The following is a 14,661-nucleotide window of genomic DNA, read 5'->3' as shown; positions in this document are numbered from 1 at the left end:
AGCCTTGGGTTGTAAACTCCTTTGTGCAGGGCTGTTGTTTTTTTTTTTTTGTTCTGTGTTTGTACAGCACCTAGCACAATGGAGCTCGGATCCATGAGATGGGCCCCTAGCTCAGGGGTCACCAACCTTTCAGAAGTGGTGTGCCGAGTCTTCATTTATTCAGTGTAATTTAAGGTTTTGCGTGCCAGTCATACATTTTAATGTTTTTAGAAGGTCTCTTTCTATAAGTCTTTACTATATAACGAAACTGTTATTGTGTGTAAAGTAAATAAGGTTTTTAAAATGTTTAAGAAGCTTCATTTAAAATTAAATTAAAATGCAGAGACCCCCGGACAGGTGGCCAGCACCCAGGCAGTGTGAGTGCCACTGACAATCTGCTCGCGTGCCGTCTTTGGCACATGTGCCATAGGTTGCCTACCCCTGCCCTGGGTGATACTACCATAATATAAATAACAACAGGATCCCACACATTCTGTTCTGTTCTATTCCATTCCATTCTGGGTCTTATCCTGCCTGCATCACTGTAATATCTGAGTGCCTTACAAGTTCCTTTTGGCAAGAAACTTTTCTTCTCCAGGATGGAGCTACAGCCCCACACTCTTGATTGTAGCAGCACTAAAGGAAGTGAAGTGCCACTGTCTATCATATATATAAAAAATACACAGCTTTGCTGCTGGGATATGGTCTTACAGGAGACCTGCTGCAGCTTAGCTGATCAATACTTCACTTTTTAAAAGATGCCTAAATGCATATTTACTCAATAGACCTTGGCGGCTTCAAAGGTAGTGTCTCTCCGGTCAGTAATCTCTTTCAGTAAGAAAAAATGTCAGTGAACTTCAGAGCTCATGGAAATTACTAGGCTGAGCACCCTGGAAACCGTTGTTCCTCACCACACCACAGCCATATGCTTCTCAAACCCTGGGTGGCAGGGGTTACTTCGGGAGTGGGGAGGAAGGAATGGGGAATTCAGGTTCCTTGCACATTCAGGATATGTTTTTAGCTAGTCTGCGGATGCCATCTGGCCTTCTGGTTTGTGGGCAGATTTCCTGCCCACAAAGGAACTGCAGGCACAAGTCTTCGTAGTTGCATTCTGATGGCCTGATTTGCACCTGTGATTGGGTAGCTTGATGTGTTACCGTCCAAGACTTGGGCTTGCAAGGCCAGCCTCTTTTTTGTGGAGGGGTGCTAGAACAATGTGCAGAGTGGGGGTGCTGAGAGCCATTGAACCAAACTGTAAACCCCGTACATGATGGAAACCACTTCAAGCCAGGGGGTGCGGCTGCACCCCTAGTTCCCGCATCTATCCTTTTGTGGGTGCAAATTGTACCCTCCAAAGGAAGGCCTGCCCACTGAAAAGTTGGCCCCAGATCCTCGGCCACTCTGCAATAGTGGTGTTTGGGTTTTGGAATGTGGATGCCTTGTCCACTAAGAAAACCTTCTGGAGCCTCCAACTCAGGTCCGCATCTCTCATCAGGCTCAGACAATGCAGCCAGTCTGCTTTCCCAGCATCTGGCCAAACTACGGGCATGGCTGAGAATGAGTTGACTGAATCTCGCTGGTGATGCTGATTGGTAGGGGAAGCATCTCGGGGGCAGGGCATAGGTGAGCCATCTCTGGGTGGTACATACTTATGGGTTACATCTCTCTGGTTCTTCAACAACTCCTTGACTTTTAATGGTGGCTGGAAGTACCCTGTTCTCTCTGTTTAGCTGGAAGGTGACCATGCCCCTCTCTTGCTGTGGAAAGCACCTGTTATCCTGGTTTTTGTGGCCTCCAGACTGGATGATTGCAATGTGCTGCCCTAGAAAGCCATTCAGAGGCTTCAGCTGGTGCTGAACACAGCTGCTTGCTTCACTGTGAGCTTTGCAGTGCTGGCTCCCAGTTCATTTCTGGAGTGGAACCATTACCATGGGATTCGTGACCAATCACACAGCATATATGAGAAAGAGTGGAGAGTTTGCAAACACTCCATAGGCTGAAAATTGTTAATCCAAATGCCCCCTCAGATACATCACGAACATTGATTAGTCAGTAAATCAGGATGGGTTTGTGAGCGACTCTCAAATGATTATTTGCAACAAGTAATCAGCCCAGCTCTATTAGCAGAAGGCCTGAAGATTGAATGAAACCTGCTGGACTCCATAAGAAATGCAGATGCCTCTTCAGGAAATTGCAGTTTTTACAACGTGAGGTACGTAGGATAGACTTGCACAAGCCATGTGCTGGGAGCACAGCGGTAACATAAATGCAGGTATGTGCTGCCTTAGGATTCTACAGAGCTCTGCAAGTTTGCCACCAATCCTTGAATTTACGCTTAAACTACAGGCCTAAAAACCTAACGTTTGCTCAAACCCAAGTCAATTAGAGTAATTTTCCCTCCCCCTCCTCTTCTTTGCTTCCTGAATTACAAGTGAAAACCTCTTAGCATAGTGGGTGCAATTGCTCAGTAATTGGTAAAGTAACTGTAACTGCACTGTCATTTGTATGTAGTGACATGTAATTGCACAGTAAGCCTGGCTGTGGTTGCACGAGTGAAATGCAGTTTGTAATTATAATGTAAAGCCAAATGCTGGCTTCCAGTCCCACTTCCATTGTATCACAGAGTTCCTTTGTTGAAGGGTGCTGATGGATTTGGGTGTCATTTGGCTGCATGTTAACTGCTGAAGAGAATGGTTGGTTGGTGGTCTATGCTTTCTTCGGCTAGTGGCCTATCTTTTCCATCTTTCTAGCCGAAAGATGGAACAGACCTACTAGACCCTGCAGTCCATATCCCTGCAAACACAAGATAAAGATTTCCCGAGAGCTTCTGTCCTGTTTGTTTAAATATCTCTCCAAATTAGCCTTTTTGATACTTTCCTGTTGGAAAGATCTTGAAATCAGCTGATGGAAGAGATGCTTGTTATCTCCTTGCAAAGACCCAAATGCCTTCTGATGCTGAATCTGTATTCCTATTGGCTGTCTGGGTCGGCTTTGCTGGAAGCATGAGCAGCCTAAGTGTGTGTATGCATACTGCAGTCTGCAGTAGCCAAGCCTGTGATAACTGGCGTGAGTAGCCAAGTACCTGCCACTGTATAAAGAGAGGACTTCTAACTATTAGCTGTAAATCAAAAGCAAGACCTGGCCATTGCGGACAGCCTTATCCCCAATGAATCTCTGGGATAGTTTTGCAGACTGTTGAGATCCCTGGGAAAAGGCCCTTCTGCTGCTCTGTTTTTTGATTAGTGAGAGAGACGCTGCCAAAACGAAAGCGAGGAGGAACTGGGGATAGCTAATCCCATCCATAGGATTTCCCCCAAAATATGGATTAGGCAGTGTTCTTTATCTGGGGCTGTTTAGAGACACAGAACTAAAGCAGATGTTTAAAGGACAATTGAGGTTTACTGTAGCCCCTGTTCAGGCCGGCTCCCTGATATCTGGCACTTAAATCCACCAGCTTGGCCAAGTTGCTCTCTTCTGCTTGTGGGATCAGATGAGGTTGTGGAAAGAGGTGCGTCAGAACTGTAATCCGTCCGCTGAGATTCAAGTTCTTAGAGGCCCTGACAATCCCTAGCGAGAGCAGAGATGGGCACAAGCCACAGTCGGCTCAGCAAAGTCATTCTTTCCAGTAGAGCTTGGAGCTGTTTTTAATGGATTTAATCTAGGGAATATCATGGTCCTGCCAGAATCCGTCACTAAATCAAACCATTCTTCTCACATCCACCTGATTTTCCTAAGCAAATGTACTGCTCGGCCAGGGTGTCCCATTGGCAGCAGCTCTGGACGCTGCAGTCATCTGTTTATCCATCCACAGAATGGGGACGATGAAAACAGAGGCAGTGAGAGTTTCCCCAATGGTCCTGCCAATGTCCCTCAGCCCTGAACTGGAGAGGGAGCTGCTAGGGCTTAGAGAACAATCTTGCCCCCTTGTTAATTGAATGGGGAACTGCCAGCTATTTCATGTGACAGTGTTTCAGATCTAGAGAGCACCTTGGGTATAAGCGGTCCCTAGGGGGGTGCAGGAGGCTGAGCCAGCCCCCATGGGGGTTGGGGAGGGAGCACCACCCAGTCCCGCCACACCTCTAGCTCTGCTCCGGCCCCACCTACAGCTGCAGCCCCGCTCTCGAACCTGCACCTGACCCTGTCCCCAGCCTCAGCGTGGCTCCACACCTGGCTGGGGGCCCAGCTGCCAGCCCCCGCCATGGCCTGGCTGCAGCTCCGTCCCCAGCCTCAGCCCCTGGCCACGTCTCTGTTCCCGGCCTCATCCCCAGCCTCAGCCCCTGGCGGTGGCTGCATTCCCAGACTGGGGCCTAAACTGGAGGCGGGGCTGAGGTTGGAACTGCACCCAGCCACGGGCCTGGCTGCCAGCCCCCATCATGGCCCGGCTGCGGCTATGCTCCTGCCACCCGCCCTCAGCCTTGTTCCCTGGCCGCAGCTCCGGCCCCAGGCCCAGCCACCCCCAGCTGTGGCCCAGCCCCCTTATCCCTGTCTGTGTCCCAGTTCACCCAACCCGAGCCATGGCCCTGCTCCTGGCCCTGGCTCCAGGGAGGGCTGGGGGGGCGTGAACAGGGGGAAGTGGGGTGTGTGGCCCTCAAAAGTTTGGGGACCATCGCTCTAACAGCACCTTACAAATTAATCTGTCCTCACAATACACCGGAGAGGGAAGGTTCTATTATTATCCCCATTTTGCAGGTGGGAAACTGAGGCCGAAAGAGATGAAGTGACTTGCCACAGGTCACACAATTTGTGTCAGAGTCAGGAATTGAACCCCAATTTCCTAGTGTCCAGTCCTGTATCTCAGTCACACAACTGTCTGCAGCTCATAATATGATTTTCTAGGCTGGATTTGAACTGACACAGTGAGTAAGAGGGAGGCAAAACACTGATCCTATTCACGTTCCCTTGGTCTGTCCTTTTGCATCTTTCAGATGTTCTAATTCAGGCAACAGCCATCCTGGAACATCTGGCATTCCTGGTGCATTAATGCACTAGCTGCAGTTTTCATTCTTAAAAGTAGTTAATACAAAATTGTCTAGCTGAGAAGGCTCTGGAGAATTTAGCCCGGCTTCTCTATATTGCCTTTAGGAGTGTCTGGAATTGAAAATAAACCTGTACTCACAGCTCCTGACCTCCCCATCATAAATCTGAACTTACTTTAATGTTTCTCCTGACTAAAGGAGACGGATATATTGCTGTCTTAGCAGTATATAAGATATAAACACTATAGCTGAGAGCAACAACTGCAAGGGGCTGGGTGGTCATATAGATAGGGGGCTTTTTTGTATCTCTGCAGTCGATCTTGGAGAAAGAATCATATTAGCTGAAAATCATTACTGTGTGGTTTGTCTCACTTGCTAGCCTCAGTTCACTTTCAGACCTAGAGGACAGTTGCCTGCATCGCGAAAGGTATCCCTATTGTTGCCTTATTGGCATTTGTGTCAGAGAAAGTGATTGAATGATCCATGGAGACTGAACTAGACATGGTCTGGCAGGGTTAGAGAACGTTGTGGGGGACCCTGACCCTGCAGCTGTCTCTTCTGAGGAGGATAGCAGGCATTTCACTCTTGAAAAGTACCCATGAGCACAAGGCTGTGTTTCTTGTAAAAGCTTGGATGAAATCAACAGGGTTTCACCTTTTGTTTTGCATCTCAAATGGACAAAATTGTGAAATCGATCTGATTTCAATGCAAAATGCAAGTTCATTTGGAGCCAGGTCCAGTCTCAACCAGAAGGAAATAAGTCATGGTGATCAGAGTTTAAGTCTCCATTTATCTGGAGGTGTACTCTCGCTCAGCCAGCAGTTCTTGTGCTCAGTGCAGGAATCACTGGGTGAGATTTTACAGCCTGCATCATGCAAGAGGGCAGAAGAGATGATCACAATGGGCCCTTCTGCCCTTAAGCTCTTTCAGCCAGACCGGTCAGTGTTTGCTGCAGTGAGGTGAATGGAGTACGCGGGTAGATAGTTATACCAGGGATGCCTTGACCTCATGTCTAAGGATCACGTACCGACCTGTCTTCGCCTCTCAGTGCTTGCCCGCACCAGCCCTGGTGTTTTGGGTGGGGTTTCATACCCTGGATCCAGAGTGAAGTGTCTTGGTTCCCATTAATGAAATGCATCTTTTTAGTGGCGAAATAGGTTCCCCCTTCTTTCTTCAAAGTCATGAGAAGGAAAAGGGGATTTTTTTTTCACACCAATAGGATGGGACTTCTTCATTTCCTTCTCTGTCTGTCTGACAAGTGGGTCAGGCTAAATGTGGGCCTGGTTTTGTTACGGATGTGAAACACAAATCACGTTAACTGCAAGGTTCGCTAAGGGTTCTGGTCGCACTGGGCCTGATTGCAAGTGAATTTTGTTGCAATTTACCCATCATAGAACATCACAACTGCCATTCTACCTCAGACCAACAGTCCATGTAGCTTGCTGTCCTGTCTCTGACAATGGCCAATACCAAATGCTTCAGAGAGAAACCCAGAAGCAGACCGCTATTGAATAATAAACTCATAGTTTGTTTCTTCCTGACCCCGTGCAGTTAGTAATTGGCTGATGCCCTGAAGCATGATTATTTATATCCCATTTATATTTTTTATCCTATCTAATGGAACTGTTGATGTTTCCATCCATATACAGGGCTGGCCTTACCATGAGGTGAACTGAGGCGGCCGCCTCAGGTGCCAGACTAGGTGTGTGTGTGGGGGGGGGGGGGGGGCGCCACTAAGACCCAGAGTGTAGAAAATTGTGTCTGCTCTATGTATGTATTCTCTCTGCTCTAGACATGCAGAGACAGTGGAGTGCTGTGCTGGAGGAAGGAGGGCACAAGAGACATAACAGGCAGGCAGGAGAAAAGGTGAGAGGGAATAACAGAAAGCAGCAGGAGCTGCAGGGAGATAGAGGAGGAGGAGCCTCTTATGGACCTCTCTAGCACCCCCAGGAGCCTGGACTGATTAACACCAGCTTCTCAGGGAGCTTCCTGTTTCCTGCTGCTTCCCTGAACCCACTTGCGGAGAACAGGCAGTCAACTGACATAGTAGGAGCCAGTTAGGCCCTTAAGATGCTGATATCTTCCCTCACCCAGGCCCTGCTACCAGCCTGCTTATTTGTTCCCTTCAATTGGGTGTTGAGAGCCACTATTGCTGGCACAGAACAGCAGTCATGAGTGAAAGAAGAAAACACCCTTCGGGGGCAGCATTCAGAAAAAGAAAGCAAGCAAAGGAAGCTTTTCTATCTAAGCAGGAAGGAGCTCTCCTGAGATACATAGACACAAATGTTCACGGTGAGCCTTCCGGCCCCAGTGAGGATGTGAGTGGTGAGGAGATGCCTGATCTTCCAGTTTGTCAGAGGGCAGGTGACCTGGCAGCTACTGCAGCATCCATATCTCCTTCTCAAATGGATGTAACCGTGCACATTCCTGAAGAAAAGTGTAGATCAGAGAAGAGTGTGGTGGAGGCGCAAGAAACAGCTGCTGCTGAGTTTAGTTCCTTAAGTCTAGATGATCCAGGACTGTGGACCCACTTGAGCAGTGGCCTGAGGGACTTCCTTGTACTGCGTGGGCCACAGCAAGTGAAAAACTTCATGTTCCCCAAAGACAATGAAAATAGAAGTTTCCATCCAGCACTTTACTGGTGTGAAATCCCCAATGGTGACAAAGTGGAGAGGCCATGGCTTATGTACTCAAAACCCCAGAATGGTGCATACTGTTTTTGTTGCAAACTCTTCCAGTCTAATGTTCCAGCCACATTAGGTTCTACAGGAAGAAAGGACTGGAAAAATCTGGCCAGAAATCTGGCATGCTAGGAGAAGGCAGCAAATCACCAGAGGGCATTCCATAGGTGGAAAGAGCTTGAGATGCCACTAAGGTTAAAGGCCACCATAGATGATCAGCATCAAGAGAAGATTGCATCAGAGTTTCTTTACTGACAAAATGTTCTGAAAAGGCTCATTGCCATTGTGAGACTGCTTGCTACCCAAAACCTAGCACTGCGTGGAACTTCAGATCAGCTGTATGTTCCAAACAATGGAAACTTCCTTAAAATTGTGGAGCTGATGGCTGAGTTTGATGCTGTACTCCAGGAGCATCTAAGAAGAGTCATCACCCAAGAAATGTACACACACCACTACCTTGGAAAAACAATTCAAAATAAGATCATACAGTTACTGGCAACAAAAGTCAAACAGAAGATTGTGGCAGATCTGAAGTCAGCAAGATATTACTCTGTTATTCTGGACTGCACACCTGACATCAGCCATATGGAAGAAACGACTTTAATGGTGAGTTTTGTAACAACAACAGAACCTAGTGAAAATGTCCCTGAAATGAGAGCATTTTCTAGAATTTATTGACATTGATGATACTACAGGGGCTGGTATGACAAACGTGCTTCTTAAAAAGCTGGAAGATACAGGAATTGCGATAGCTGACATGAGAGGTCAGGGCTACGATAATGGTGCCAACATGAGAGGAAAGAACAGAGGAGTGCAGACACAGATCCGAGAGTTAAACCGTCGAGCTTTTTTTTGTCCCATGCAGTTCTCATTCATTGAACTTGGTGGTCAGTGATGCAGCATCAGCTTCTAGTGAGGCTGCTGAATTTTTTAATGTAATTCAAAGCATCTATGTATTTTTCTCTGCATCAACTCTCTGACACTGAAACCACTGAGTACCACACGATGGGAAAGTCGAGTGGAGGCGATAAAGCCTATCAAACATCAAATGGGGAAGATAGATGATGCCATAGTTGCCATTATGGAGGATAATGCTATGACAGCAACTGTTTGTGGGAGAACAGTGGCAGAGGGAAATGGAATCACCAGAAACATACATAACTTCAAATTTCTGTGTGGCTTAGTGTTGTGGCATGACATACTGTTTGAAATAAATGTTGTAAGCAAGAGGCTCCAAGGTGTTGACCTTGATATATCTGGAGCAATGGAACAACTGGACAAAGCAAAGTCATACCTACAGACTTACCGGTCAGTTGAGGGATTTCAAAATGTTCTGAAGAGTGCACAGAAATTGGCAGAGGAACTTCACACTGAAGCTATTTTCCCACCTATTTGTGAATACAAGAGTCACCGAAGAAGAAGACATTTTGATTACGAGGCACAATCCCATAAGAGACCCCAAACAACAATTCAAAATTGAATTCTTTAACCAGGTGCTAGATTGTGCAATACAGTCAGTTGAAGAACATTTCATGGAGCTCAAGGAACACAGCAGTATATTTGGGATGTTGTATGATATTCCAAAACTCCTCACTGTACCTGAAGAAGCACTACACCAGCAATGCCGGGCACTAGAGACAGTGTTGACACGTGATGACATGCGCGATATTGATGCGAGTGATTTAGGTGATGAAGTGAAAGCCCTTTCAAGATACATTTCAGCAGGATCAACTCCAAAGGCTGTTGTGGAAAATATGTGCACAAATAAGATGACCACCCTCTTTCCAAATGCTTTTGTTGCTCTGCGCATACTTCTAACACTTCCTGTAACAGTTGCCAGTGGAGAACGCAGCTTCTCCAAGCTGAATTTAATAAAAACACATCTACGCTCCACAATGACACAGGAGAGGCTGGTCAGCCTTGCAACCATCTCAGTAGAGCAAGAGCAGGCCCAGATTGTGGACCTTCAGGAAGCAATTCAAATCTTTGCAACCAAGAAGGCCCGGAAAGCACCACTTTGATTATTCAAACTGTTAGAGGGCTTATTCCTTCACCCACTTACTTCCCTGGTCCTTCTCACATGAACAGAGAGCAACAATACCCGAAGTCCAAAGGTGCAAACAATTCGATGTTTATTGGGGTGAACTTCCAGCAAGCATGATTCCAGTTTCCTTCCTTAGTATCCTCCTTCCCAGCTCTGACACCACAGAGCCTTACACCTGTGTCCCTGTTCCCATTCCTACCCTTAGCCAAACATGATTCCAACTTCCTTACTCCCATTCCCATTTCCCCCTTTAGCAAAACATGATTCCAATTTTCTTACCCCCATTCCCTGTTCCCATCTCACACACCCACATGCCCACCCCCACCCACACCCAGTCACTTCCTCATTGACTACAGATTATATAGTAAAACTTGAGTTCTGCTTAGCTATACCTTAACCAATCATTTTCCTGAAATTTAACTAACCAATCCTAACATATTGTAACATGATTATGTAACCAATTATATCCCACCACCTTAATTAGTTTACACCCAGCAAAATTAATTATACAGCAGACAGGAACAATCACAGAACCAGACAGAGATTATACAGACAAACAACAGCAAAGTGGGAACTATAATGACAAGACAATACAGAAGTGAGGATTTCACATCCCAGCTATTGATAAGTGAGTTCTTGCCAGACAGGATGCTATCAAACTAAGTTTCCTTTTACATTTTCTAGGCACTTCCCTTTCTCTGGAGGTGATAGGAACTATCAGGACAGGATTGTATTCCTAACAGCCGAATAGCACCTTATTTCAGTGTGACTAGTTTGGAATGTGAGGATGTGACTCTTTGCTTCCCAGCTTAAGGCTGCCTCTGCTGCTTAGCCAAAGGCCTTAGCCTAAGTAAGAGAAGGCCCTTACACCAGCAGACAGTGATTTTGATTCTTTCTTTTATACCTCTATCACTAGCCAAGTGATAAGAATACACCTAAATCCTTAGAGTATAGGCCTTTACAGACAGGCCTGAATATCTATATCCTAACACAAACAGATAAAAATGCCAGTGTTTGCTCTGCAGACAAGAAAAGTTACATTTGCTGTTCAGGCATTTGAAAGTTAAGTGTTACTTAACATTTTTGAACAGGGCATTTTAAGTTGTTAGTTCTCCTCTATTGGGGTAGGTAGCAAAGCAGTACCATGAAAGGAGTAGAATAGGAAGAAGGCAGAATTGAGACCTTTCAAAGTTTTGGCCCTAGCAAAGGGACATGGTGGCGTCATTTGAGCTCCCCGCCTCAGGTGCCAAAATGTTGTGGGCCGGCCCTGTCCATATAAATATTCAAACTTTGTTCAAATACTACTAGGGTCTTGGTCCCAATGGTATCTAGCTTCATTGAGTTCTACAGGGTAATCACTGTGTACAATTAGGTTACACAAAGGATGAATCTGGTCTTTGGAGTTTGGCCATATACCTTTTATGCTTAGTATAAAGGATATATGGCCAAACTCCAAAGACCAGATTCTACCAGCTTGTAAACTAGTAGCACCCAAGATGTGACTCATGGAGTCCTAAGATTTGATCCAGGGTTGCTCTCTGAGTTGATGTTTTAACTCCGAAGGTGCAGTTCCCAGAGATTAATGATTCTAATAGGCTAGAGCTCAGGTCTTGCTGTTCTTTTCTAATATCTCTTTAAATGCTTTGGGGGGGGGGGGCTTTGTATGTTTCTAACTATTTTAAAGACACATTACTCTCCTGTTCAATAAAACCATCTGCAATTATTCCCTGTAATTGCCAGGTGAGGACAAACCTGATCAACTTCAGGCTTTTATTGCTAGGGAACTCAAGCAAGAGCAGTAATTTCTAGCCATGTGTCAAGGAAGATATGAGCAAATATAAAGCAAATATAACAGTAATGCTCATAATCATTTATTATTGATCTAAGAAAATTAGATAGACATTCTGCACACTTATTTAATTAACACTTATAGGCCTCAATCCAGCAAAGCATTTAAGCACATGCTTAAGTGCTTTGATGGATCAGGTCCATAGAACCGATTGCCTTGGCAAATGTGCTATTATACACCACACTCTGGCCATCTAGGGCTGCTTCCTTGTCACCACCTAGTGCTCCGTGATCAACTGGAATGTTGCAACACCAGCACTGATAGAACTGCAAAAGCACATAGAGCTAAAGGAGAGGACCTCTGTTAACAGGGTAGGGTCTCCTAACATCCAGTCCAATGCCCTCCTCACCAAACCGCGTTGCCTAGAGCTAGGGTAGAAGAGATGCCTCTGCCAATGCCATCTGCTGCAGCGTATACATTGCCTATTGATGTTCTAGGAAGCACCATCAAAGAAGCCTAACCATATGCTAAACCAAATGCATTCACAGCTTCCACCACGTTCTGATGGCTGTCCACTTTGGGCTCTCGTGGACCGAGTTCCAAATATGAAGTCCTCTGCTGCCAATCCTGAGGCGTTCAGGTCCAGAAAGAGACAGTAGCAGCCCAGAAGATCATAGTGGCTGTGAAGGTGTATAAGTGGGAAGGGGCAGTTTTTCAGGTTGTTAGGGCTTTACAGATGTCTTCAGCACTTGGAAAGAAAGAGAGAGCCACTACAGAGCTCCAGTTACAGAACTTGTCCTCCATGGACCCAAAGTCCTTTACAGACATTTAATGAGTTAATCCTCCTCAAAATCCCCCTCTGAGGCAGGTAGGTGTTAGTGACCTCCATTTTACAGAGGGGAAACTGAGACCCAGAGAGGTTAGCTGACTTGACCAAGGTCACATTGTGTGATTTGGGGGAGCAGGAATAGAACCCAGGAGTCCTGACTCTGATTCCCTTAGAGAGACAAGGTGGGTGAGGTAATATCTTTTAGTGGAACAGCTTATGTTGGTGAGAGAGACAGGCTTCCGAGCCACACAGAGCCCTTCTTCAGGTCTGGGAAATGAGTCCCTTGTGATTTATGTGCATTTCTGACACAAACTGGGAATGTTTAAGCTGAGATTCTTAACAGACCATGGGCTTGGTTGTTAGGCCATGAATGATAAACTAATAGGCAAAAGGATGAGGTGATGTGGTCCAGTGGGTAGGGGACTGGACTAGGATTCAGGAGGGCCTGGGTTTTATGCATGACCCTACCACTGACTTGCTGTGTAAGAGTGGGCTATTTACCTTCCCAAAAGTGGGGGAGGGGGAAGGGCCCCCCACCCCTTGGCAAGCCGGAAGCTAAAGCTGGGCTGTGTAGCCATGACCCTCTACCTGCTCAGAGTAGGGGAGGGGTCCAAGAGCAGCCTGTGTCCCCGCCCCTGGGGTCCCCACTCCTGGGGCCCCCGCCCAGGCCAGGTGGAGGGTCTGAGGTTCTCCACAGCTGTCCTTGTGGCTCTTATCCCGACCTGGCTCCGGTTGGGGGTGGAACCTCAGAGCAGGGCTGCCCAGAGGATTCAGGGGGCCTGCGGTCTTCGGCGGCGGGGGGTCCTTCCGCTCCAGATCTTCGGGGCACTTCACTGAAGACATGGAGCGGAACAAGCGGCGGTGGAGCGGCGGGTCCTTCACTCTGGGTGTGTTCGGCAGCACTGAAGGACGTGCCCCCGAAAACTCTTATGGGGGCCCCTCCGGGAGCTGGGGCCTGGGGCAAATTGCCCCACTTGCCGCCGCCGCCGGCCCCCCCCCCGGGTGGCCCTAACTCAGAGCCATAGCCCAGCCATGGTAAGAGCTGTGCAGGCAGCTGTGGGGAGCCGAGGTATCTCCACCTGCCCTAGGTGGGGAGCCTGGGGGGTGGGGACAAAGGCTGGAGCTGCTCTTGGGGCTCCCCCACCCCAGGCAGTTGGATGGTCCATGGCTCCCCAAAGCTGCCGGGCTCCTTGGCTGGGCTCCACCTGCCGGCCTGGCCAGGGGTGGGGTCTGTAGCGAAAAGTTAACAGACCAGGTTGTCCATTTTCAAAAGAGGGAGGGCCAGGGCCTCCCCGCCCCCCATTGCAGCATCCCTAGCTATTTGTCCGTCTTGTCTCTTTAGATTGTAAGATCTATGGGCCAGGGACTCTCTCTTTAGAGTGTGTGTGTGAATGTGTGTGTGTGTGTACAGCATCTGGTATGGGGCCCTGATCTTGGCTGGGGCCCCTTAGGTACTCCTGTATTATTTAAACTGGGTTCCGTGGCCTTATGCTCTCTCTCCCCCCCGCCCCCTTCTGTTCACAGCTGTTAACAATTGATGACAATTTCTGTGGCCTGGATATGAATGCCCCTCTGGGAGTATCGGAGATGGTGCGAGGACTCCCCATCTTCACCGAGGATGGGGACAGGATGACATCTGTGATCGCCTATGTGTACAAGAACCACTCACTGGCATTCGTGGGCACCAAGAGTGGCAAGATGAAAAAGGTAGGCCTGGCCCAGCGTGGCCTTCCTAAGTCAGTGCTGCTAGTTGCTATGGAGACTGGCTGCGTCGAGATGAGTGGGAAGCGTTTTATAGGCCTGGTGCATGGTTACCTGTTATGTGAGTTGAATTGTATCGGTTGGTGCAAGATTGCACTTTAGCTCTGAGGGATTAGGCTGACGTGACTGAGGGGACAAGTCTTCTCCTAATGTTGCACCTTCCAGAAGATGGTGGCCATGGGTCTAGCCACCTTCAGACTTTGGTATAGCGTAGATCCAAGTACAAACTTTCTCAGCTGAGACTGTCTAATTAAATGGCTGATCACAGGGTGTCTGTGGGTGCTGTGGAGGAAGAACTTACTGGTGCTATGGGTTATTAAGAAATATGACTCATGCTTTGGAGATGTTCCTTCAGAGCGATGTGACCAGACATGCTTTTACCACAAACCTAGCACAGAAGTTAGTGGATGCTTTATCTGGGTAAGGCTGAGTGTGTGTTTATGCAAAGGGAGAGGGATTTCTATGAAAGAAGAGCTGTGTTTGAAAGGTAATAAGCATTGTGTTTACTGGGTAACCATGGTTGACTCCATATAAATAAATACTCTCTTTATGGAATCTGGGCTTAAGTCCCTCTCAAAGTTACTAGACACCCTCCAAATGAA

General features: G+C 47.4%; 1 protein-coding gene across 2 annotated transcripts in view; it reads left to right on the top strand.

Moving 5' to 3' along the window:
• Nucleotides 1–14,661, top strand: part of PLXNA4 (plexin A4) — a 634,448-nt gene that overhangs the window by 53,820 nt on the left and 565,967 nt on the right. For both annotated transcript variants that reach the window (XM_048836698.2, XM_075124565.1), the window contains exon 3: nt 13,823–14,005. In XM_048836698.2, the coding sequence (XP_048692655.1) occupies nt 13,823–14,005 (183 nt within the window). The remainder of the gene's footprint in view (nt 1–13,822; nt 14,006–14,661) is intronic.

Source organism: Caretta caretta, chromosome 1, assembly GCF_965140235.1.
Source record: "Caretta caretta isolate rCarCar2 chromosome 1, rCarCar1.hap1, whole genome shotgun sequence".
NCBI lineage: Eukaryota > Metazoa > Chordata > Testudines > Cheloniidae > Caretta > Caretta caretta.
The sequence above is the reverse complement of the archived record's forward strand: the minus strand, read 5'-3'. Positions and strand labels throughout refer to the sequence as shown.